This window comes from Ursus maritimus, unplaced genomic scaffold (genome assembly GCF_017311325.1).
Source record: "Ursus maritimus isolate PB19 unplaced genomic scaffold, ASM1731132v1 scaffold_12, whole genome shotgun sequence".
NCBI lineage: Eukaryota > Metazoa > Chordata > Mammalia > Carnivora > Ursidae > Ursus > Ursus maritimus.
In genome coordinates, this window is record NW_024423564.1 from 61,236,856 (window position 1) to 61,264,390 (window position 27,535).

A 27,535-nucleotide genomic window follows, 5' to 3' on the forward strand; every position below is an offset into this window, starting at 1 on the left:
AGGTCATTTTTTTTTTTATGGAAATGTACCACCCTCTGAGGTCTTTTTTTTTTTCCCTAGGTCCAAAAAATGGGAAAAAATGGTTCACTAACACCTACGTTGAAAAGCTTATAATCACAGGATCAGTTATATTTAAGGAGGTAGTTATACTTAAAACCTGGCTAAAATGTGTGTGTTTTAAACTGACCTCTTTCTGAAATTTTCTTTCTGGTAACAGAATGGCAGAAGTGAGGCCTGGTGTCCACCTTGATTTTCTGGAGCTCTTGGTTGCGGCTGGCTCCTTTGCACTTCTCACCAGCGGCCTGACAATAGGGAATGGTTGCCATTCTGAGGCTGATTAGAAACCCAGAGCTGAAAAGAGGTTTGTGAAGCCCTTTTCTGCTTTAAAGAAATATATTCCTCATTTTAATAAGAGGGCAAAAGTATACGCTTCCTGTATTATTTGGCCCTTCAGGGATTTCACTGGTAATTTTACATCCATTTAAAGAGATCTAGGTTTGTCTCTGCTTGGCTCTAACACTCTCTTAGTTTTTGATTAAAAAAAGTATGGTCCTGTAGATAAAAGGACAGGGAAGCTCATTTTCTGACTCCACCAATTCAAAATGTCTAATTTTTTCACTGAACTTCTCATTTGAAAATGGTACTTAAAAATCATAGTTACAATACTGCTGTCAAAAAATCTGGGGCATAAGCTGCATTATTTCATGATAAGGTCATATTCTGCATTATCAAATTTAAATTTTAACATCAAATAACATGGGAGGATGAGACAAAAAAGAAAACTACTCTCATTTACATTTCATGCTTGACCACCCAAGCTCTCTTCATTTTCCTATTAATGATTTAAAGGAAAATCCTATTCAAAGCCAACTATTTGAATTAACATATTTTGGCCTTGTTAACTACAAAATGCTTCCATATTTACTTCATAGCTTTAGGGGCAAAATATACCCAAGGTGATGTGAATTTGCATCATGCTTTGAGAACATTAATAAACAACCGTATATCTTTTTAATCAGTAGTCACATTATAAGATGCAAAAACCCCAGGGTTTACACAGTAAACAGATCTAAGAAAAAAGAAGAAAAGACTAGTTTATTTCTCTCCTCCCTGGAAAGTCTCAATTTGTGTAGGTAAATTCCAACAGAGCTTTATTTATTTCACTCTTGGAAATTCAGGCAAATTGATAGTTTTGTTTTATTTAGTTTGATGACTGATTACTTCTTAGGCTGCTGCTTTTTTAAAGAAATATGTACATTTCTTTACATTGTTGTTCCTTTAGATTTTTATATACAGTTCTTTAAATTCTTAAAAGAGACGGTGAAAGTGAAAAACAGGAAGTCATAAAAGGATGGGAACCAGAAGCATATAGTGCACCCCTTTTCTCCCCCACACCTAAACCTTAGGATATTTATGTTTTAGAAAGCCTGCATCCTCTTAAGCAGCGGTTTATAAAATAACAAGTCACAGTTGCTGAGGAATCAGCAGTTTGACTAATGAACCACAGAGGGGCTGGTTGGTGGTCATATGTGACTCCCAGCTCCGAGGCTCCTTTTCCCTCGAAGTCCCAGGTTTCCTGTCTTGAATAATGCCTCTTCTTTTCAGTTATATGATTGCTATTGGTACTGTTTAATTTGCATTCATTGCAAAGCGTCTTGTATTATACAATGCAGGCAGGTATCATTTATAATGATTAAATACTGCATGCACTGTAATGCTTCCTTACTGGGAGCACACAAGAGTACGGAAGGGCTTTTCTGCCTATAGCTTCTTTCCCCTAACAGTTATAACCCAGAAATCTGCTATCTTCCCCTTCTTCAAGCTCTCTCCAGTGAGCAATGGAAACTTCATGGAAGATTTTGTAGGGGATGGCGGGGTGGGGGAGGATTTACATGACACATCCTATAGCAGATGCTTTAAAATCCTGCCTTAGCATTTCTGTTCTCTCAACATCCTTCTCTGCTGTGCCTCACCCAATAGACAGAAACTGGTCCACCCCCCAGCCCCCACAGTCCCCCAGACTCTCTAGCTTCTCTCTCCTTTCTTGATTTTTTGGGAGCTCTGTAACAGCTGTGACTATCTTATTTTCCTTTATGTCTAGCACAGAATAGACATTCGGTAAATATTTGTTGAACGTACAAATGGCTCTTGCCTCCCTCTCCTGCCAATGTCAAAATTATCTCATCTCTAATTGGCACAGTAAATCAGCTTGGCTTCAGCCGCTCTCCCCAAACATGCAAAACAGAAAGCCCACAGTGAACAGGACCGCTCTCCTGACAAGCAAAATTTGGTGATCAACTCTGTTTCCTTGAGCTCACCCCAAACCCCGAATCGTCTACTAATAGTAATAATAACAGCAGCACATACTGTTTCTGTATGCAGGAATTCTTCAGTCCTCTGTGTGTATTCATTCATATAATCCTCACAACAGTCCTCTAAGGTAGGTGCTGTTATTTTCACCTCCATTTTACACATGGAGAAACTGAGGCCTAGAGACGTAATTTGCCCAACGTTTTCTAGCCATTGAGTGGCAGAGCTATGATTCAAAACCAGGAAATCGATCTTCAAAATCCATATTCTTAACCACATATCTGCTAACTATTTCAATATTTGTTCTAAACAAACACAGTGCTCTCCCCAAGCAAGCTTTGGTGATGAATAGAAATGTCTGTCTTATTACGTACCCCATTACAGTTGGGGCAAAGGGGGTGAAGGTGGTAGCAACCTGGGGAAGCTTCCTAAGATGCCCTGCTCAGTTGCTTTCCACCACCCACAAGCCAATATTTATTGAGTGCCAACTATGTGCTAAGTATAAGAGACACTGAAGTAAATAAAAAATCAGGATCCTTACCTTTAGGCATATGTTCTAGCTGGCAAAACAGACAGTAAACAAATAATTCCAGATGAAAGTTGGGGAGTGGGGTGGGGGGAGGGGAGAGGGAGAACCAGGATGCTATGCGGAACCCATATGAGGGCCTAAACTGGATCAAGAAATCAGCTCCCAGGATGCCTGGGTGACTCAGTCAGTTAAGCGTCTGACTCTTGATCTCAGCTCAGGTCTTGATCTCAGGGTCATGAGTTTAAGCCCCGAGTTGGGCTCCACGCTGGGCCTGGAGCCTACTTAAGAAAGGAAGGAAGGGAGGGGGGGAGGAGAGAAAAGAAGAGAAGAGAAGAGAAAAAGAAAACTTAGCTCCATTGAGGGGCTGGTTTCCCTGCTGAAAAGGCTGAGTAGGACCTAGTCAGGGACAGGAGCAGGAGAGGGACGACTCAGCCAGAGGGAAGAGCATGTTTGAAGGCAGGCGGGGTGGCTCCAGTATAGTGAAGTCCGGACTGGAGAGAGAGAAGGCATAGAAGTTAAACGGTAGCCAGATCGTGGAGGGAGTCCTTGGGCAGAAATTATAGGTGTCACTAGCTAAGAAATGACACGACAGAGGCAGACCGCACTGGAACCCCCATATCCAGGCATGTCCCTGACCTTGGTTTTTCCTTCAGAAAGTAGGACAATAAGTAAGCAGGACTCACATAGGTATTGCAAGATGAAAATGGAGTTGAACATGGTTTCCTTTCGGGGGGTTGTTGCAGGTGAAGCACACACCGAGGCTAGCCATGGCCCTGGGCTCACACTGTGCTGCCACTTGACTCTCCTGACCCTGCAGCGCTGTTCACTGGTTCATGTGACCTCTGCTAGGACTCTCCTGGGAATCATAAAGCGGCAGTGATGGAGGACAAAAGAGTGACAGAAAAATAGAATGAGACGAAATCAAAGAGAAAGCGGTTAGAGAGGTTTTATAGCAAAAGACTAGAGGAAACAATCCTGTGGAACAAATGGAAAGTATACCATCTAGGCAGAGAGGGCATACTCAAAGTGGTACAGTTAACTGAATTAGACCCAATGGCACTGGCGTTTGTTTTGTTTTCACTTGCTAATTGGGTGAAAAAAACATTTTTACACACAGAAACTTTCACCTATAACTCTTACAGGTAATATCAAATTTCTATAAATTTCAAGAAAATTTTTGTCTTAAAAGATGAGAGGCACATGTCCCTATAAATGTATTGTTAATGGGGAATAATAGCCTTAATCTCTCTCTCCTTTAGAAAAATGCAAATTTGGTTTAAGACAACATGCATGAATTTAATGCCAATATATGCAAGGCACAGTTCCCTAATAAAAGAAGAGTCAAAAAGAAGAAAGGAGCAAAGAAAATTAAATTTAATCTTCCTCTATGTGTAAGTTCCTTGTCTAGTTTTTTAAAACAGTAAATTCTTATTTACCCGCAAAACAAAACAGAACACCCAGAATTTCCCCCTGACTTCTGCTTCTATGAGAATGGCAAGCAGATATCAGGAATTTCTCTTTCAAGAGAACTTTTCATTTTATGTCACAGCATCAGTACAAATTCAGTCCATATTGTAACTGTAAACAAATGGCAAGAAATAATTGCTTTAGAGACAGCAAACCGGGTGAGAACCTGGTCACTACTCTTTAGCCGTGTTACCTTGGCTAGGTCACCTAACGTCTTTGCACCGCTGTAGTACAGGCAGCAGGAATATTTGCATAATGTGCTACAAATTCTAGCGTATCCCACATTTCTCCCATTTAAGGATATTAATATATAATGAATGCATACAGCTTTGCAGGTGGAGGGGTTCAGAACCCGTCTTCCCAAAATGTACTACTTTGGCATGTGAACTATTTTGAGCTGAAGGTCATCAAGACCCTGCAGGCTTAAGAGAAACTTTCTACCCTTCCTTAACTACCTAGAAGAATCTAAATGGAGGGGTTTGCCGGAATAAGAGTTATTTTCAGAGACAAGTTTTATCTGAATGACTCATCTGTATGGCAGGGCAAACATCTAATTACTAATCTGCTCTTCTTATTGCCCTCCTCCCCTTTGAAGCCCCAGGTCTCTAACCCATTGCTTAGCTCAGGATGGCATATATACCTCATTTAACTTTTCCATTATTAAACTCCTCATATATGTGAGGGTTCCCATACATACAAAATTACATTTGTTTTTCTCCAGTTCATCTGTCTCATGTCAATTTAATTCTTAGACCAGCCGGAAGAACCTTTGAAATGTAGGCATGGTCCCCCATATAGGCATGATTTCATTGAAATCACAGAACAACGTTTCTAAGGGAGGTACTTTTGTTATGTCCATTTGACAGATGGTAAAACCAAGGCTTAGAGAAGTTGAGAAATGTCTTCCCCAAGGTGTACAGGAAGTGGCAGAAACATGTATGAATAGCTCCCAAGTCTGTTCTCTCAACCATTATGCTCTCATTGCCATTATTTGGTTATCTCATTTACTTTATACTTTTATATATATATAAATTAAGATCTCCGACTCTTGCAGGATTATAATGCATTTACAGTGACCAGCACAGTGTCTGGTATCTGGCACATGGTTAGCACGCATTACATGGTACCAAAGAGGAGGAAGGGAATGAGAAACAAAGAGAAAGAAATAGTATCTCCACCTCCAACCAGGAGATTTGATTCAGATGCTCAGCCTCTCTGGGTGGCTCAGGGCTCTCCAAGCATAGATGAAACCCGAGCTGACTAATACCATAGCTTTACCGCCATGTGGCGATTGAGCACTTTGAAGTGTGGCCAGTCCAAATTAAGATGTGCTAAAAATAGAAAATACACACCAGATTTCAATGACATAGTATAAAAAAGAATGTAAAATATCTCACTGATAATTGCGTATAGATTATACATTGAAATAATGATATTTGGGTATATCGAGTTAAATGACATACTATATTTTAATGTGGTTTTTCACTTTTTAAATGTGGCTACCAGAAAATTTTGAAATACATTTATGTCCCATATTGTGTTTCTACCGGACAGCACTGAAAGAGATTCGTCTGTGCAGGCCTTCTTCCACTTCCAAAGAGCAGGTTTTTAACAGTGGCTCTGAGTCAAGCTGTTACACCACCGTCATGCCCAGTACGCCACTTCGACGTGTCCCTTCCTCATGTGCATTAGATTACCTTCACTAACTTGAATCTACTCTTTGTCATTTAGGACTTTCTAATGGAATTGAAACTCTGTCTCCTGCTTTAGAATTGGAAATATTTATCTATTAGAAGGTGTCCGCTAGAAGAGTCTAATAAAACTCTGGTTTGCATTTTCAATCTTCAGATGCATTGATGTTATTTTTATAGGAATGTTTTCATATTTATCTTGTTAGATATAAATTACTCATAAAAAACTCTGCGAACTAGAAAAGAAAGAAGGATGTCATTGTATACTAAGGTTATCCCATTCCTCAGATACACAGCCCTTTAGATTCTCCTAAGATCCCAACCAGAGGGCATGGATCAATTATGTACATGCTGCTTGATAAAGGGAGTCCTTTGGACATTTAATATTGTTAAGAACTTTGGAAATTTAATAAAAAATTATTTGATTTATGCCCTTCTCCCCCAGAACCCACCCTAGATAAACAGTTGCTACCCTGGGAGCACTAGTGCTGCTCTGCACAGATAATTCCTTAAACAAACAAAAAGGCATGAAGATTTGTTACGAACAGTTTTCATCTAAACATCTAGGGAATATAACCTCCCCCAACATTTTCGTTAAACATGGTTAGACTTACTTAGTTTAATGAGTTTGGGGATTGTTGCTTTTTCCCCTGCAACTTGCCAGATAAATCAGAAATATTTATTTTCAGAGACAGTTTAAGGAACTCCGTAATTCCCAGTCTGTTCAAGTTTTACAGTAAATCTCAGTTGAATGCCTGTCATTGTTTCCAATCTGGTCAAGCAAAAAGAAAAAAGACATACAATTCATCAGAATAATTAGTTGATTGGGGTTAAATAATTCTAGGAATAAACATCTGACCCCCTGGCATATCATAAACCTCCTGGAAAAGGATTATAAATTAAATGTACAAGATTTAAAATCATCCAGATACACCCTGAACATTATTACAGGCATGTGGGACACATTTAGATAAGTTAAAACCAAGTGTGGGTTTAGAGTTTAGCCATCTTTGATCAGTGGTTTACTAAAGCTTTATTGCTTTGGTGTGAGGAGCGAAGAGAGGAATAATGGCAACAGTGCCCCCTACTGCCCAATGGCCACCTCCCCTCCCTGAAACTTGTTTCAAGGATATTTTAGACATCTGGTACCCCAGGAGATAATGAAACTCTCCTAAGTATAAGGAGGTCAGGGAGAAAAAAACCGTAACATTCATCGAGGGCCCCTATCGTTGCGAGCACTGTGTTGTCATTTAATTTAATGATAATATGAAGCTTATCACAAATTCAGGAAAGAATAGGATGACATTTATAGATAAAGAAACTGAGGTTCAAGAAAGTTAGATGACATTTACAGGATTTGTAGCTAGAAATGGAACGAGCCAGGATTTGCACCCAGGTATGCCTGGCTCCCAAGCCACAGCACACTAGCAGTGGCTGGAGGCCTTGGGCACAGCTGGGACTCATAAAAGTATCATGACCAACCATCCTGATTTGCCTGGGACTGAGAGGGTTCTGGGGTCGCTGGACTTTCAGTGCTACACACGGGAAAGTTGGGGGGCAAACCAGGGCAAGCTGGCTGCCCTAGCTAGAATTCAACTGAGTAAAGCACCAGGATAGGAGGGTCAGTTTGGAAAAGGAGGGAGGCTGCCCAGTTGTGTCTGTCCCATTCCTCTCTGTGGCCCAGGCTGCTATGTCACAGGTGAGCCTCCTCTGTCCTATTTATTTGATGCTGTGAACACATCCTGGGGCACCGTCAAAGAAGTCAACATTTCCGCCAGTTCCAATTTCTTCAGCTCCCATCCTAAATCATCAGTCAGTGGGAATTTCATTAACTGAATAAATCATTCACTCAAGTGGAGGGGAAAGAGCAGAGGCTGGGCCATCACAGAAACATGAATGCTATGAGGATTAATGGGGGCCAGAAAAGGCGGGTGAGTAACAGAACTGACATCCATGGCATGCTTATTAATGTACAGGGCGCTGGGCCAGGTAGTTTGTGCACATTATCTCGTCTTTTAACAACTCCAAAGGTAGTTACAATTAACCCTAATCACAGATTTTAAAAATAAATAAATAAAGCTCAGAAAGAGGCTAAATAACTTGGCTCAGGTCATGCAGCTAGAAAAAAAGGTGAAAATATTTGGTACTGAAGATCCTTACATTGTTTCCTTCAATTTGTACATTTTCTTTAGCAATATTTTAATGGTACAGAGCAAGTATCTCCTATAAACGAGATAAATTGATTTAACCTCTGTTTTCATAAAGTAGCCAGTGACGCATTCTACATGTTAGCAAAACATCCAAGTTATGGGGCGCCGGGGTGGCTCAGTCAGTTAAGCATCTGCCTTTGGCTCAGGTCATGATCTCAGGGTCCTGGGATTGAGCCCCCCATCGGGGTCCCTGCTCAGAGCAGAGTCTGCTTCTCCCTGTCCCTCTACCCCTCCCCCCTGCTTGTGCGTGCACATGCTCTGTCTCTATCTCAAATAAATAAATAAATAAAATCTTTAAAACAAAAAAACATCCAAGTTACACCTTTAGGAAATAGAGGCCTGAGTAAATGGTACCAGCTCTTATTACTCTAGCCTTTCCTTACTCCTTATTTTCTTTAAGCTCTATTTTTGATAGAGTTCAGCATTTCCCAAAATACGCTCCATGGAAGACTACGTCTGTGACATGTGACTAGGTATCATATAAAAAAGGGGTTCTAAGATCTAGTCAAATTAGGAAACCCTACATTAGCAAAGTTAAGTTCTTTACTATGGAACTTCTCACTCTGTAGTATGTTTATGTGGCCTATGAAGCCCCACGAGGAAGCTTCTAGTGTTCTCAACCTGTTATTCATTATTGGCCCTCCATTTCCAGAAGCGTTTTTAGACATTCCCCTAATCACCTCCCCCGCCAAATTAACTACTAAGGAATAAGACTTTGGTGAGTAGATTGAGTTTTTGGGGGGCCACAAACCATTGTATTGAGGGGTTTTTGCTCCCTACGAACTAATATTTGCCCTCTTGGGGATGATATTGGTTCACTTGAGAACGCGGGCTCTAGTACGAAATGCTCCTCAAAGGTGTTTGATCGACCACGGACCTTTTTCAAGTGGACCACTATTTCCAGGAACAGACTTTGGGAACCCTGATTTATTCAGCATGAGATAGTTTAACACTGTTGTCTTCTTATGACTCAAGGAGAGAATCTTCTCTTTCATACTGAAATTCCTGATGTTAAAAGACACACTGAGACCTATTGAAAGTTTTAAGAGTTTATTAAAGTAAAGATCAATTTCAATTGGGCAGCACCAACCAAATGGGAAGTAGTTAGAAGCCTCTGGTGACAAGAACTAGGGGGAGGACTTTTGTAGAGAAGATGCCAAAGCAAACCAAAGAAATGATTTGACTGGCTGTTACTTAAGTGGTTACGTCATTTGGAAAGGCCTAGCTGGCCATTTGTGATTGGCTGTCCTTAGTCTTCAATTTCTGAATACTGACGGATTTGCAGGCTTAGGTTTTGGTTTCCTTACCTAGACTGCTAAAGCATTAAAGCCGCCTTAGTCTTCTTGCTTTGTTTAATTAATTTAACACTGGTGTAAGTCTACAATAAGAACAGGAGTTCAGTAAGACTTATGGATTGAGAAAACCTGTACCTGCCTCTTCTCTCTCGATGGCCATCATCCTTAGTTTGTGATTAGAATTTTATTTCTTTTTTAAAGATTTTATTTATTTATTTGACAGAGATAGAGACAGCCAGCGACAGAGGGAACACAAGCAGGGGGAGTGGGAGAGGAAGAAGCAGGCTCATAGCGGAGGAGCCTGACGTGGGGCTCGATCCCGCAGCGCCGGGATCACGCCCCGAGCCGAAGGCAGACGCTCAACCGCTGTGCCACCCAGGCGCCCCAACCAAAGAATTTTATACCACCAATTTAAAAAATGGTATAACATACATAAAGTGTCTAATATTCACTAATCTCAAGTGTACAGCTTGATGAATTTGCAGAATTGTATACACACCTAATGCCAGATAAAAGTACTAAATTCTTGATCAGAGAAACAAACAAACAAAAATCTTTGACCGCCCATCATCCATGTACTGTGGTTTTCAAAACTTTAATGAAGTTAAATGAAGAATCCGCTTAAAGGAGCTTATTAAAATTTCATATTCCCGCCCTCAGAGATTCTCATTCAGAGGGTCTGCGGTATGATCTTAGATTTTAAATACAGCATTCCAGGTGATCCTAATGCAGGTGGTCTATGGATGACAATTCCGAGAAATGTTGGCCTCTGCACAGCATAAAAGTCAAAGTGCTGAACAAGGTGTCAAGGCTTTCTCTAATCTGACCCAACGTCTGTTTTCCAGACGCAACCCTGGCTAGTTTCCACCACGTTGAATTACTCACCTCTCCTGACTAGTTCCTGTATTCATGTTTCGCCTAACCTGGACTTACCTTTCCATCTACTCTATGCGATGGAATCCTACTCATCCTTCAAGACCTAGCTACCTTGTCATCTCCTCCGGGAAGTCTTCTCAACCTCATGAGGCAGTATTAGCTGCTCTCGTTGTTCATAGAGAATTTTACTCAGACTCCTATTATACTACTTGCCACACAGTGCGGATTTTTAAATCTCCTTGTTTAGAAATAAGCAGGAATATGTCTAAGCTCTTTCTTAAACCCCTTATTCTACACACGGCCGGGCACACAGTGGGTGAATAAATGAATGAATGAATGTATGCTACTGATTTACATGTGCAGTCGCTTAGCTCTCATCCCAGGCCAATGAGACTGCAGTCTCCCTCAGGGAAGTGAGGGTTTTTGACTCACTTTTGTGATGTCCAAAATTACGCTGGGGACTCAGTAGTCAATGAAAAAATACCTAATGAATGACAATAATCAACAGACTCTCTGTCCCCGCAATGCAGTGAGTGCCTCCATGCTTCCTGGGCCCTCACTGCAACTCGTGGCGGGAAACAGGAGCGGAGTGTGAGTGCTGGGGGGGGGTTGGGGGGGGGAGATGTCGTCAGTATCTAACAGATAAGAATGTTAGTCTGGAAGCCGCAGGACTGGCCTCCGACACCAGGTTCCTGGTTCTCTCTACCCGTTCCCTCCATAGAACACTCTGTTGCCATGGAGATGACCATTGTCCTAAGTGGGCACAGTTAGGCGAGGACTCCAGAAAGGCCCCTCAGGAAGGCAGCAGTGCATGGCGGCTCTTCGCCCCCTCGTCCAACTCCTTGTCTATTTGCTCGCCTATTCCTGTGTGTACTCCTGTTTGTACTTGTTGATTTACTTCTTTAGCGTCTTTGTAGAGGACTAGGCGCCTGAGCTGGACAGAAGGCACCGGGCAGGCAAAGCCTTACATAGCGCTCAAGGTGAGACGTGGGGACCACTGCCCATTGGCTGAGGAGCGCTGACGGGAGGGCCTGGAGGTGTGAGGGCAAAGGTGTGAGGGAGGGGTGGAGGGCGGTTCTGGAGGTGAAGGGCGGGGCGGGGGGGGGTACTCCTCCTTGACCTCCGGGCAGCCGGCCCACCGCCGCCCCCTAACCCGGCAGGTAGGGCCTGCGCAGGCGCGCCTCGAACCGGGCAGAAGGCCTGTGCACGCCGGGGCGCCCGTGGCTCCCCCGGACCGTTGGGCGCGTGTGCACGCGGGGGCAGCTCACGACGCACGCGCACCTGCTCCGCGGCCCCTGCGAGGGAAGAGCTCCGGCGAGGGAAGCGTGTGAGCGGACGGGGCGCGGTCATGCGTGACGCCGGCGGTTACCGAGCCCGGCAGGCGAGAAGCGCGGGCCCCCTCCACGGCAGGCCCTGGGCGGCGGGGGCGGCGGCGGCGGAGGAGGAGCAGAGCTACGAGTACGGCTCCGCGAAGTACCTGCTGCTGTGCGGCCTGGGCGGCATGCTGAGCTGCGGGCTGACGCACACGGCCATCGTGCCCCTGGACCTGGTCAAGTGCCGCATGCAGGTGGACCCCGGCAAGTACAAGGGCATCGTCAGCGGCTTCGGCGTGACGGTGCGGGACGACGGGCTGCGCGGCCTGGCCCGAGGCTGGGCTCCGACCCTCCTGGGCTACTCCCTGCAGGGCCTGTGCAAGTTCGGCCTCTACGAGGTCTTCAAGATCCAATACGCCGAGCTGCTGGGCCCGGAGAAGGCGTACGAGTGGAGAACCAGCCTGTACCTGGGCGCGTCGGCCAGCGCCGAGTTCTTCGCCGACGTGGCGCTGGCCCCCATGGAGGCGGTGAAGGTGCGCATGCAGACGCAGCCCGGCTTCGCCCGCACGCTGCGCGCCGCCGCCCCGCGCATGTACGGCGAGGAGGGCCTGCGGGCCTTCTACAAGGGCGTGGCGCCGCTGTGGATGCGGCAGATCCCCTACACCATGATGAAGTTCGCCTGCTTCGAGCGCACGGTGGAGGCCCTCTACAAGTACGTCGTCCCCAAGCCGCAGCGCCAGTGCACCAAGGCCGAGCAGCTGGCCGTCACCTTCGTGGCCGGCTACATCGCCGGCGTCTTCTGCGCCGCCGTGTCCCACCCGGCCGACTCCGTCGTGTCCGTTTTGAACAAGGAGAAGGGCAGTACGACCTTCGGAGTGCTGCACAGACTGGGCTTTGCGGGCGTGTGGAAGGGCCTGTTCGCGCGCATCGTCATGATCGGCACCCTGACCGCGCTGCAGTGGTTCATCTATGACTCGGTCAAGGTCTATTTCAAGCTGCCCCGCCCTCCGGTCGCGCAGGCGCCCCCAAGCGGGAAGAGGCAGGAGTAGGCGTGGATTTGTCGGCTCCTGGGGCCCCCCTTGGCCCAGGTGTCCAGGCAGTGCTAGCGTGTAAAATGTTTCGTTTTCTGGCTCTGGAGAGGTGACGATATGTAGTCCGAGTTCTCGTTGAAGGATTGATTTCTTCCCTTTTCGGCAATCCGAGAGGATTGCAGCCATTTCAGTTAGGACTCCGAACCGTTATCTTTGGGGAGTCGGCGCGGCTGCTTTAACCCGGTAGCTTTCCAGCAGCTGTAAGGAGAAAGTTCTGAGCGGAAAGTAACGTCAGGTAATTTAGGGTCTCTAGATTGTTTCTCCTCTGCTTCACCACCATTCGGTGGAGATTTCCTGAATAGCCTGCTAATGAGGTTTGAAGGTCAGCGCAACTCTATGGGGCAGGGAACAAAGTAAAATTCTGCTACAAGGTATTCACCTCAATAGAAATCGTGCGCCTATTGAATAGATGAAGGACTCCTTCCGTGTTTCCCGCTCCTGGCCGTCACAGGTAAAAATTATCAAAAGTTACATTGTGGCTTCTATTGCCTGATAACTTAGGATGTATTCACAGTTTTCAAAGAGACATGACATGAGAAGATCTGCATTTTCTCATTTTGCTTTGTCCAATTCTCTTCCTGATGTTGCTGATTAGAACAGAGCTCTCTCCAGGAAGTGCTACAATTGGATCAATGTGGAAAACCAAAATGAGATGAAGGGCAGGCTCTGGGAATAAATATGTAAAGAAAAGTCTCTGTTCTCAAAAAAAATTCTTTTGTACAACTCAGCTTTCAACAGCCATACATCCAAAGAAGATCGTACCACCCTGACATTTAAAAACACACATGAAACCCTGCAATTCCAATGTTTTATTGAATATTAAAGAGTGGATTCGGTGACTTGGAAGGAAAATCTCACTTTGCATGTCACCAACGCCATTCATTTAGTTTGGTACATGTTTCCAAGATCTTTATGATGGTTGAGGTTCATAAAATTTACTGAAGTTATAAGGCACATTTTCAGTTTTCTGTAGCCTTCGCATCTCTCGTTGGGGAAATTATAAAATTAGTGAAATTCTGTGAATTAGAGCTGTTTGTACAATGTAAGTAGGAAATAAATTTCAATGTGATATTTGCTGTAATTTACCATAGTGTTACATGATTGCCTTACTTGTATTAAAGACTGCAAACTTAAAATATGTTGATGTTTTAACTATGTAATAGTAAACTGTTCAGTGGTTAACAGAATTTAAAAAGTGTCTGAGTTTAAGTAAGTATATTTGAATTGTCTTGATTGGATAATAAAGAACTTGGAGGAAAAACTCAGAACTTTGAGCTAGAATCAAATTTCTATTTAGTGCTTCTATTTTGTTTGTTATTGTGGAGGATGCGTGGGAAAGATACTATGTATTATTAAGACACTAATTTTCCTTAGGCAGTTAGTGTCCAGGTTTTTGAAAAGAGAAGTTCTCAAGGAAGGAGAATGATAAACCAATTTCATGGGACTAAATTGTGCAGGTTCTTTCTTGGAGAATTTTAAGACAAATATATTTCTGTCTAGTGTTACCTTGTAAAGTGTTTGTAGGAAGTTTCTTTGGTCAACAATGTATTAAAGTTCTTTCTGTACTATAATTCAGGGGTTTGCTGCAAAATCTTTGTGGCGTTTCAGGATGCCACTTGTTCTGCTTTGTGGTATTTCTTGATTGTTCTGTTGAGAACAACAGATAATTTCTGCAATATATACTGTGTATGCCTAGAGAATTATAATCTCAGGAGAACTCTTTGGCATGACTCTGACTATCATGGACATGGTCAAGGAAATGTATTTATTTTGGGTCAGCCGTTTTCCTCTTCAGTTCCTATATTTCTAGTCACCTTTTTTTGTTGCTTGTTTACAAAAGTCTGACTAAATAGGGGCCACGGTAGCTAACAATAAAGAATAAAAATTCAAGTAAGGTTAATAAAGGTTAATAAACAAATACATTTAAGTAAGGTTAATAAATAAAAGTTAATTTAATGAAGTAATTTAATGACTCTTCTACGTTCAAAGTCATTGGGGATTTTTTTCCCCTAGTTCCTATTCCTTTGGTACAACTTAAACTTCTATTCAGTGTTTTACTTTGTAATTACCGCTCTGTGAAATTATGCAAATCTGTTAGAATTAGAAAAGCCATAGTATATATCTGGTATTGTGAGACATTTTGTGTTTTTAAAGATTTATTTGTTTACCTGAGAGAGAGAGAGAGAGCAAGCATGTGCACGCACTCAAGCGGGGGTGGGGGGAAGGGGGGAGGGGCACAGGGACAGGGAGAGAATCTTAAGCAGACTCCCCACTGAGAGCCAGCCCAACAAGGGGCTCAGTGCCCTGACCCTAAGACCACGACCTGAGCCAAAACCAAGAGTCAGACGCTCAACTGGCTGAGTTACCCAGGCGCTTTGGTACTGTGAGACATTTTATGTGCATTTTATCATAATCTCAATCCTTGAAGTAGTACGTTTTATATATAAAGAAACCGGGACTCAGGAGCTAAGGAACTTTCTCAACATCATATAGCTAATAAGTGATACAGTCTGAATCAGAGTTCACATTTTCTTCGCTACTCAATCTTAGTACCTTGACATAACCAATAATTATCCTTTTCATAAACTGCTTTTTGTAGTACCTGAAAAATATTTTTTTACATTTCTATTTGTAAAAAAGGGTTTCTATTTGTGTATACTATAAAGCTTTCCTAATTTTGCACTAATGGAAAGTTTGTAATGTGTTTCAGTTGTGAAAAACTAATGGCATAATTGCCTAGAAGGAATCAAACTGCTAAATATTTAAATACACTTAATTTCATATTTATATCATTTTCCACATCAGGTCAGTGTCTCAGTCCTAACTTGAAAGGACCAATGGTCATAAAAACAGTGTGTCTTAATTTTTTCTTTTTTTTTTTTTTTGTAATTTGTGGTACTGCAGTTTCAAGGCTTTATTTTATCACATTTTCTAATTCTTTCCTCTAATCTTTAGTTCCTACAGCTAAAAAAGCTGGCTTAGGCTATTTATCTTTCCCCCAGGTGGTGATCAAAGTAGCTTTTTCAAGTATATGAAATTAACTTCGTGATGGGGAGCTGTAATCTCATCCATTGATCTGTTCTTTGAGAAGTGAATAAAGAAAGTTGGTAAAATCTTGAAAAACAAAGGCCATATTTACATGTTAAACCACACTGATAAAGACTGGAAAGAATCAAGGTATTAATGTTACGAGTATTTTTCCTTGCTGTGTAAGTGTGTCTCTAGAAAGTATTTCTTTTGAGCCTTTCAAAGGCAAGAATAATCACCGAAGTCAGAAGACCACATTTTGATAGGCAGCCATTCAATTATAGTATGCTTGTTCTATGTGCTCTTAAAGATCTTTTTTTTTAAACCATGAGCGAAGAACTGTTTGAAAGGGAATTTATCAATCATCTATCTATCTATCTATCTATCTATCTATCTATCTATCATCATCTATTCATTTATTTAAAGTAGGCTCCATGCCCAGTGTGGAGCCCAACGCAGGGCTTAAACTCACCACCCTGAGATCAAGACCCAAGCTGAGATCAAGAGTTGGACGGTTACCTGACTGAGCCACCCAGGCACCCCTGAAAGGGAATTGAAATTTTAATATTATTTAGAAGGCTTCATCTTGCTTTTTCTTTTCTTTCTTTTTTTTTTTTAGAATTTTAAAAAATTTATTCTTGAGAAAGAAAGAGCGTGACCGGGGGAGGAGCAGAGAGAGAGAGAGGGACAAGCAGACTCCGCACTGAGCATGGAGCCCAACTGAGGGCTCGACCTCACAACCCCGAGATCATGACCTGAGCCAAAATCAAGAGTCGGATGCTCAACTGACTGAGGCCCCCGGGCACCACTGTCTTGCTTTTTCTGAATGCTGTATTTGAGTGGGTAGATAAGTAGGGAGAGTTCTAACAATGTAATTATAACTAAGATTTGTGTGTATGTGTGTCCGTGTATTTTGAGACCTTCAGTGATAGAGTTATCAAAATTTTAGAGGCAATTTGGTAATTCTGCCCATGCCCAGTCTATAACACTGTTGATCAACATCCGTCATACGCCAAGCGTTGTGCTAGGCTGAAGGGTTTTTGTGATGAGCATAATACACAGTTCCTGCCCTTGTGGAGCTTACAGTCTAGTAGGACAAATAAGTTACAGTTCTACACAGTGCTGCAAAGAAGTACAGGGTGTTTGTAAGACTATACGTCTCATATTTGAGATGAGACCTTGGGGATAAGTAGGAGTTAGACTGGCAAAGAGACGGTACATGGCCGTGGGTACAGTATGTGCACCTGCCCCGAAGAAAGGGAAAGCCTGATGGTTTTGAGGAACTGAGAGAAGTTCATTTTGAATGGAGCCTCCCAGTTTGGGGGGGGGTGGTTTGAAATGAAGTAGGAAAGGTAAACAGGAAGAGGGTCACTCCTAGCTTTGTAGTTCGTGTTTAAAAATCTGGACTCCTTGGAGTGTTCTTACAACCATGGGAAAACCCGTGAAGGGCTATAAGCATGGAATGACCTTCAGGTTGCCGTGTGCAAAGAAATGGAGTACAGGGAGAAGAGATCAGTTAAAATGTTGCTGTAATCCAGGTGAGAGAGAATTTAGGGAAGCCTGGACTAGGATGATGACAATGGTTATGTTAAAATATCATGAGAAGCCCAAAGGTGGAAACAACCCAAATGTCCACGGATGGATAAACAGATGGATAAATTGTGGTATATCCATACAATGGAATATTATTCAACCATAAAAAGGAACAAAATACTGATATATGCTACAAGGGGGATGAATTTCAAAGACCTTATGCTAACCGGAAAAAGCCAGGCACAAAAGGTCACATATTATATGATTTCTTTTCTATAACACGTCAAACTAGGCAAATCTATAGAGATAGAAAGCAGATGAGTGATTACCAGGGGTTGGGATGAAGGGAATGGGAAGTGATTATTTAATGAATATGAAGTATTTTTCTGGGGTGATAAAAAGTTTTGTAAGCAGGGAGAGGTGGTGGTTGAAAAACCTTGTCAATACACTAAATGGCACTTAATTGTACACTTTAAGATGATTAACTGTGTGTTAAATTAATTTCACCTCAATAAAGATATGAGGAGATGCTTTATTCATAGTAGCCCCAAGTGGAAACAACCCAAATGTCCATCAACTGATGAATGGATTAAAAATGTTGCATATCTATACAATGGAATGTTTTCACCGTAAAAAGGAATAAAATACTATTTGACATAATAAAATACATGTTACAACATGGATGAAACTTGAAATCATTATACTAAGTGACAGACACAGCCAAATACGGTGTGATTTCATTTATATGAAGTGTCCAGAATAGACAAACCCACAGAAAGTAGATTGGTGGTTGCCAGGGACTGGTGTGGGGTTGGAGGGATGGAAGGGAGGAATGGGGAGTGGCTGCTAATGTGTAAGGGGGAGTTTCTTTTTGATATGATGAAAATGTTGTGGAATTAGTGGTGATGGCAGCACAATTTTGTGACTATACTAGAAACACTTTAAAAAGGTGAATTTCATGGTATGTGAATTATATCTCAATAAAGCTGTTACAAAAAATGTCTTGAGACTATCAAATACACCTCAAATATCTCTCTTCTTCCTCAAGATACTGTCCTTCCTTCTGTCTTTCTCAATCAAGTTAAGACAACGGCCACAAGGATGGTAACTAGACTGCTGTGGTGATCATTTCTCAGTGTATGCAAATATCGAGTCATTATGTCGTACACCTGAAACTAATACAATGTTATATGCCAATTATACTTCAAGTCAAACAATAAGAAACCTAGTGTGAAACACACACACACACACACACACACACACACAAAGACTACAACTGCAAAAGTAAAGTGCTAGCTGGTGTCATTGTCATGTTAAATTCCATACGAGTGAGTGGGGAAAAATTCACGGGTCGTAAAGGCTGGAAATTGCCCCTAAGGAATGAATGATATCTCCGTCTCCTTGTGACGCAGAGATCATTCATTTTGGAGAATCACTTCACAATGTGAGTTGAGCCGCCAACAATTTTGCCCTTTATTGTAAGAAAGAAAGGAAGAAGCAGATGGCTCTTGAGAAAAGCAGATGTGTGTGTAAGGTACAAGAAAATCTCAGTTAACCAAAATGTTCGAGAATTGGTGGTTTTATTTAATTAACTGCAACATAACCAGAAATCCTTTTTTATCTTCAGTCCTTGATGAAATTTGTGTCTATGTCTGAGTACTTCTTTTTGTAATATGCCAAATATGATGAATAAATCAGAGATTTGGAAAGCCTCATGTCTCTATCAGTTATGAAAGTCAGTGCTTATTGTCGAGCCATAGAAGCAGGTTTTTGGATGGTGTACACTGACCTTATACATAAGTGGATACGGATGTGAGTTAATCTTCAGTATTAGTTTGAAATCTTGTCATTTGCTTCTTTGCTAAAGCATAGTGAAGGGGGAAATCTGGCTTACTTTAAAATTACTTGAGCGTTGACTATATGATATCACCTCTATTATGCTAGGGACTTCCACATGTTGTCTTAATGTATCCTAGTTCTCTTTGTGTTCTATCAGGTTGTTTCAAAAACTAGTGATTTCCTGTGTAAACTATATGTTGTCCTGTGAGTTACGACAGTTCTCCAAATTGCTGGGCGCTATCTAAGGAAATGATATTCCTAAGTTATTATATGTTTAAAATATGTCAGTATATCTATCTCTCCTGCCACAAAGACATAAACCATGTTTTTGGAAAATACTAGTAAAATTTGGTATTCTGGAAAGAGAGTCTGTGGGTTGCAAGCGTTCTGCCCCTTCGCAAGGCTGGTAATTCACATACGCGTAATTGTTAGTCTTCAGACATGAATCAGAGCTGCTGACAGGGCGATTGTCCGTTTGTAAGAGGGTGGACGGAAACCTGGCAAAGAGCCCCAGTCCTTTCATCTCCATTAACGTCCGCTCTCGGCCCGTAGTTACATCTTACTCCCAGACAAGAGGATTTGTCGCTGCAGTCATCGTCTCCCCCGACCCCACCAAAAATACCGTTCATTTGATCGTCTGTTGTGTTTGGAAACTTTTGTTCTTAGATCATGACCTGTGTCTGATAACTGCTGTTACTAATATTTATAGCAGCGATTCACTGGGCCAGGTATTATGCTAACTACTTTACATCCAATGTATCATGCATTTATAACTATCTTGTGCGGTTGGTATTTGTATAAGTTAGGGTTTGGTTGGTTGGTTGGTTGGTTGCAAGCAATACACAGCAGGTTAAACAATAAAAGACATTTATTGTTAATGAGAAATCTGGAGATAGGTAAACCAAGTTTGGTTCAATAGATGAACGTTGCTCCAAGGACCAAAGCTCTTTTGGTCCTTCCACTCTGCCATCTTTAACGTGTCAGCGATGTTCCCCCTTGTTTTGAAGCACCAAACATCATGTCTCGGCAACAGCGTCCAGATCAGGAAGGAAGAGGGGCAAAGGCAGAGGGGCTTTCTTTTCATTTGTCTCTCTTATCAGAGAGGAAAATCTTTCTCAGAAGCTTCTACCAGATTTCCCCTTTGGCCTCCTTGGCCAGAATTAGGTCACTTGCTTTCCTGTGGACCCTGGAAACCGATCACTAGGAACAGCAAGGGACGACTTAGGTCAGTGCAGTGCATCTGCTGGGATTAGGCCCACGGGGAGCCAAGCAAACATGGAATTTGTCGTCGCTGCTGTCAGCAAGGAAGAAGAGTGAATGAGCTGTCAGGCAAGCAGGCCCTGCCCTTACAGCCTCCCCATTTCACAGACCAGGAGACAGAGGCTCGGAGATGAAGTGAGGTAAAACCAGAGAGCCAAAACCAGGATTCAGACCAGGGCTGTTCACCCCCACAGCAGTTTGCTGTCACGTTACTTGCTTTAGCCTGGAACTTTCTATGAGGCGGAGCTACTATAGATCATATCAAAGGAGATTTATTACTGAAAGTGTCAGAAAAACTGCTTTCTAACAGTGACTAGATTAAAACCAGGAATCTTTGGACAATGGCAATCCACGGATAACAAGATACGATTAGATATAAATTTTGCTGTCGTGCCCTGAAAAAGAGAAAGTAGGTGAGAAAATACAAACATCTGAAAAAAACGCAAATGTTTATAGTCCTGTTTTGCCCGCATCTTCAGTCTCTTCATTCTGTACTTTTCCCGCTCTTGACTTTCCAGAAATGGCCGATTTCTTTCAAATGCTGTATACTGCAAGAATTCAAAGGAATCATCAGATGAACAAATTTCAAAGTGCCACTACCAATTTTTTTCCTTAAGAAATGCATCAAGCATCTGACTCGCTGCTGATAAATTCTCTGTAAGTAGCATTATAATTAAGCACACACAAAACCATTCTGTGTTTCCAAGAATACAGCTGGGCTGGCACTGAATTGGCGATAGTGCCTCGGCACCGAGCGGGAGGGTTCCATTGCATCTCAACTACCATGTACCTTCTTTGTGTGGGGGCCAAGCCGTCTCCCCGCCCTGCCCCAACACCCTCTGAATCGCAGGCCATTGCCCATTCACCCCGTGTCCGTCACTGAGCTGGTTTATGGGACAAATTCACTGGGCCTTGACACGGGCTGTCCTGCTTCCAAGCGCTGGTCAGAAAAAATGCCAGGAAACCAAAGCGGTGCACCTCTCCCAGCATGACTCCCTGCGGCCCCCAGACTGGCAGACTCGGCCCTTGGAAATGAGACAACGGTACGCAGCAAAACTGGGCAAAGAGAGAGGCAGTGAGGGGGTGCATGTGTCAGGAAAGGGCTGAGTGAGGAGACCCAGCTCCCAAACCTGGCTTCACCAGGGCTGGCTCGTGTGGCTTTGGCAAGTTACCTCACCTCTGGCTCCCCAAGCCTCGGTTTCCTCCTGGCTGCAATGGGGAACCGCAGCACCTACCTTGAAGACTGTGAGAATTCGCAATAATTTATGTAAAACGCATGGTATGAAATAAAAGCTCGCTGTATGATTATTGTATTATATTATGACTACCAGCTCCTTAGCAAACATCGAAGTCTGTTAGCATAGAGAAATGCAGCCAGTGCGGCTATTGTTCTGATGGTACTTCTTGGATATATACAAGATATATTTGCTTTAATTCTTAATGCGTCCTAAAGTACATAACCCTTTGTGGGAAATGCAGCGTATAGGAAAATGAAAAGCAAGTAGCCTGGGGGTGTTGTGTGTATAAAAGCCAACAGTGGCAACCCCATCCCTCCCCGGCTTCTATGCAAACAGTTTCCTTTACAAATGTGTTTTTGGTATGCAAATCACTCTATGCAGATTTCTGTGTGCAAAATACAGCATAGAAAAATGGCCCTCTTGCCAAGGAAGATAGGAGATGTTGGCTGCCATCAAATGAATTAGCAGCAAATTTCAGATTTCTTTTCCTACTGCTCTTTCTAACAATGTGTGGGGTGAGCGTATTTTTGGCACATTAAACTGAACTATTTTGGCTTTTGATTGTATGTTCTTGTGATAAAAGTGCGCTTATTGAAGCCTGTAACTACTTTTTGAAGCCATAATAATGTTTAGTGGTATTTAATTTAACATCTCACAGCCGTGTGCCAGCCCCAGTTAGTAAAGGTGCTTGTTGGAAAGTCACAGATGGCTTCTCAGCGCAGGTTAGGCCTCCGGTCCCTGTTACTTCCTACTTTTCTGTGAAGATTTGTGCTTATTAAGAGATTAAAGTTTATGTTTTGGGAACGTTTTCCTCATAATTACTGTATGTCTTAGTAAGTGGAAGGAATACATTTAAATATTAAAATCATCCTTTTCTAAGGATGAGGACCTGGGAAGTTAGCTCTTGTTTGACAAGGCAGTATTTTACCATCCGGGCAGGTAATAATACATCTTTTTCCTGGTGTCCCTTACCATTTTCAAAGTCTTTTCCTATTGGCTCCCCTTGGGAGGAAAAACTTTGTCAGAGGTCACTTGTAACAAAGGACCCCCCAGCCTGGGTGTTTTGTTTTTCTCGATCACGTTCAGGGGGAAGAGCACCTGTCAGTCAATGGTCCACCATGCTTCCCCTCTCTCCCCCTCTTCCCTTTCTCTTCCACCCAAGCCTTTTTTGCTAGTTTTGGATGTTTCAAATTTGCCAAATGAGACCCTCACTCATTTTACAAAAACAAAGCTTAAATTGGAGGCATTTTTCAAAACAAAGTACTTCATTTGTTTCAAAACAAAGTACCTCATCTGAGAGAGAATGACAAGTTAGCTTTCTTCTGTGGGACGTCGGGAATGGCTGGAAAAGAGGGAGGAGAGTAGTATCATCATTCATTCATTTACTCATTTATGCAGGCTTGCATTCATCCATTCAACATCGTGCTTAGCGTGGGTCAGGCATTACCAGAGATGCAGGAACACAGACCGGAAGCTGGTCACAACCATATCCGGGTTCACTGTCTATCAGGGGAAGCAGATGTAGGAACAAACTCCACTCGCACTGATGTCCCAACAGAACTATATACAACATACATAGATGGGATCATTAGCTCCATCACACCTGTAGTGAGGAAAGATTTTGGAAGAGTTACATCTATGAAATGTTTTGAAGAACGAATAGGTATTCTCCAGGTGGGTAGGGGTGTGTGGGGGAGAAAGCACTCGACGCAGAGGGAACAGTAAGTACAAAGGCACAAGGGCCTGAACTAGGAGAGGGTGGGGAAGTGTTTCATTGCAGAAATTTCTTTGGCCTAAGAACAGAGAAAGGGGGAGGGACGGAAATGTTCTCTGTATCTATGTATTTGCTTCCCTTTTGTATTTCTACCCCATGTTAGGTCACCTCGTAGCTTGTAACTGAACTGCTGCCCTCAGCCTCTTCCCCTACCAACATATAAGAATACTTCAAAAGCCCCTGCAGTGTTCATCCCTGTCCCCTACACACACACACACACACACACACACACACACACACGGATACCACTGTGGGATGAAGTCTGAGCACCTTACCCAGAGCATTTGAGGCTTGTCATGAGTTGACCCCGCTCCCCTCCACGCCACTGGCATCGATGGCTTCCTGCTCCACTGCCCACACCTCACACACTGTTCTTCATGTCCAGGCCCCAAGCCTGGCCTGCCGACTTCCAGCTCCTTCCTTTGCCCATGTCAGTCCCACTGACCAGGCTGTCGTCCCTCACTGATCTTCACTTCAGTCCTTTAAGATTTAGCTCGGGCACCCTTTATCCATGTGGGATTGGCTCTCTCGTCCTGTCTGCCAGCATGGTGTCAGGGACTAAATAAAAGTTTTGGAGTCCCAAGACGTCGGCTTCGATCTTTGCTCTGGCTTCAGACAAACTTCTGAGACTCAGTTTCCCCAACTGTAGAAGATGACTGCCCACCGTGTACTGTTGTTCTCAGATTACGAACAGAGAATGTTTATTAAGTGTCCGACAGGCAATCAGTCCTCGGACACTCAAGCTATTATTGTTGTTATAATAATTTAACCTCTTTGTGAGATTCAGGCAATAGTGACCACCTTTCTAACTTGCTATGAGGATTATATAAACTGATGAGTAGCAAACTCCTAAAACTGAAAAGCCTTTCAGATAAAGCTAATTATTATTGGTATCTCCATTAACATAGTCATCTTTTTTTTCATTCATTCATCCACTTACTCATTTAACATTTATTAAAAATTCTGAACATTTGGTCTATCTTAAGCTCAGCGTGGGAGATCTCAAGATGAATTTGAAATGCTCCCAAAGAGCCTCATGAGAGAATCAGACAGGGAGGCAGTCAAGTCTAAAACCAGGTGGGGAACCCTGTGACCAAGGTGGGTGTTGCAGAATATGGGAAGGCCCGGGGCTTAGGGATGAGTCAAACGCAGCCCCGTGCATGGATCTGGAAGGATGTGGTGAGGGGAAGAAGGGCGTGGCAAGTGAAGGGAGCTGGGTCAATCTGCCCGAGGGGGTATGAGACTGCTTAGGGCGTCAAGGATCGGCAGTGGAGGCCAAGGAGCCGGGTCTGGGTCTATGGGTTAGAGAGGAGAGTGGGGTGGGGGGAGGTGGACCTAGGGGAATTGTGGCAGGACCAGAGGCCGGACAGGCAACCCTGGCCTGCGGTGAAGGTTCTCGGTGCTGGTGTGCTGGGGTGGTGCAAAGGGTTCCATGGTCCCAGCCGGGCTGAGAACTCCTTGAAGGCAGAGATCAGAAATGGTTTCAGTCCCTCTTATTCCCCCCATGGTTCTGAGGGCCTGGCCGTGGGCCACAGTGCTGAGCAGTGTGTCTGAAGGGCCGACCATAATGGGAAGTTCTAAAGAGCAGCAAGGACCACCACCCCAGCCACCACGCCAGCCACCACGCCAGCCACCACGCCAGCTGTGCGGCCTGAGTCCCAAGCCCTCCTTCCTGGCACTGAGTGGCAGGGGTGGTGTTTCTGCTGAGTTGCTGTGGTATCTGTCATGTCATAATGCAAGTCAACAGGAAAGCAGGGTTTGTGTTACAGAATTTCACTTTGAGTCAATTCTGCTGAAATGCATCTAGTTACACACTGAAGGACAGTCTGCCAAAAGGCTTTCAAGTTGCAGGAAATGATTTCCTGTAACGGTGATTCCCTGTAAAGTCTGCGGGACAAGGCCAACAACCAAGTAGGTGTTAAAATAAACTCTAACTTGTTGATCACAAAACGGGCTATAGGGTACTGATTATAAATTGGTGGAAGTTGAGGGTTAATGGCCTTTTTTCCCTCCACATGTGGAAAAATAAGCACTTAGGGCAGAAACACCCTCTATCCAAACAGGAGGAATGCAGTCGGGTCTGGTACTCTGTTACTACCCCCCTCTTTCAAAAGTACGGTTTTGAAAATAAACACTTGAAAGTCTGCCCAGATTGTTGTAATCTTATTAATCTAACAAAGAGACTCAGTAACCGCCTCAACCAGGGGGATCTGTGTTTACCATGTAATTTGCAACAAGCTGATAAACACACCCCTGCCCCACTTGCAGAAAAATCTCCTGCTCCCTGCAATGAAGCAGTTGGCAGAAAAATAGTAATAAAGGATTAGAGACCCACAAACCATGGTTTAGGTTCTGGGTAAAAGTTTGCTCATCTCCCCTCCCCCCGGGCTCCCAGCCCCTGCCGTCTTCAAGTTCAGAGGTATGGTGTGTCATTTCTCCTGGCCTTGCCCTCCTAGGGGCTCTCATCATGCTTCTGGCCCTTCTGGGCAGTCTACCAAGTTCTCCCTATGAGGGAAATATGCCCTGGGGTCTTGCTGGTCAACGCTGGAGTCATTCTGGATTCTGCGATGGATTTTTAGGGCTGTCTTCTCTCCCTGGTCTGAGGGAGGTCCGGGGTGCTGTGCTCCTTCCCCGTGGTCTCTCTCGGACGGTGGTATTTGACAGCACCATGGAGCAGGGCTCCTCTAAGTGTTCTCGGTTACAAACCACAGGACGACCTCTGGCTACCTCAGCAGAAAAGGAATTTATCGAAAGAGGAGGGGTGGGAGCCAAGGAGGTTAGGCAGCCAGGGCTATGCCAAGTTGCCACAGGGACAGTCCAGCCGCCCCAGCGTTTTGACCCAGCCATCCCTTCCTCACGGCTACCAGCTCTGCAAATCATCTCCAAGCGTTGGCCGGCGCCTCTATCTCACTCGCTCGGGATTAAACCCCCAGGAGGGGGTGTGCGTTTGGCTGCCCCAGGCCCACCTTCTTGCCTCCTCTGGGTGAAGTAAGCCCTGCCTCCCACCAGGACCCACACGAGAGGAGATCTAGATGTTGGGTAGTGAGAAGATGAAAAATGTCCTCTTCACTCCTCCTGATAATAAGCGCTAACATTTACAGAGCACTGTGCCACGCACTGAAAGGGACGAACTCGTTCAGTCCTCACAACAGGCCTGTGAGATAGGGCTTCGTTTTACAGATGAGAAACTGAGGCACAAGAAGCTGAGTAACATGGCCAAGGTCACACAGCTAGGAAGTGACGGAACTGTGAGTCAAGCTTCACCAGCGGGGTTTAGATGGAGATCTGTTATCGTGTGCGGAGGCTCGGGAAGCTCCAGGTAAACCAGACGTGAGCCTTTCCCATCATAGCCAGCTCCCCGGCTTTCCACCACTTTCCACTTTTTCTCTCCTCCTTTCTGCCCTGTTTTGCTTTGCTTCCAGGCGCAACCTATCCATCATCCATCTGGGCTCTTGCCCCCGCCCTCTCAGCCCCCCATGGGTGTGTGCAGCGCCCCTCCTGGCTCCAAAGTGTATGTGGCCCAAATCAGAAATGCACCGGGATGCAAAATTCCTAGATTCATTCTAGGTAACAAATTTCTCCACTATATTTTTATATTTTTAAAACCTGTTTGTCCTTAAGAGGATCCGTCCCAGGATCTGAATCATGAAAAGAAAGGATATATTAACATTTACAAATTTAATGTTTCTAAGTTTTTTTTTAATGTCTTATCAATCAGTGATTATAACATGGATAGCAAGAGAATTTGACATTTAGAGATTTTTTTTTTTAACTGACACGTTTGGAATCTGGTCCTTGGTAGACACCTAATCAATATTTGCTGCATTAAGGAATGCGACCCCGAGGCTTGTCACTCTGGTAATTACAGCCTTTACTGAAAGATGGACATTTTTTTTTGTGAGCATGTTAAAAACAAAGCCTCATTTTCAGTCTTAAAGTATCCTGATTTTTTAGTCCTTTATTTATTTCCCTGTTTCTTACCTCCTTTTAGATGACTGATTACCTCCATTTGCACTGTTGGAAAGGGCTTTTTGTTTTTGGAAATAATTTTCGTTCTCCGCCCCCCACAACACACACACAGC

The 27,535-nt window shown here is 43.6% G+C and overlaps 1 protein-coding gene across 1 annotated transcript; it reads left to right on the plus strand.

Moving 5' to 3' along the window:
- Nucleotides 1-11,726: 11,726 nt before the first annotated feature.
- On the plus strand, nucleotides 11,727-12,740 carry LOC121101959 (phosphate carrier protein, mitochondrial-like). The gene has a single exon (XM_040626597.1). It carries the CDS (start codon nucleotides 11,727-11,729, stop codon nucleotides 12,738-12,740), a length of 1,014 nt encoding a protein of 337 aa, XP_040482531.1.
- Nucleotides 12,741-27,535: the final 14,795 nt, after the last annotated feature.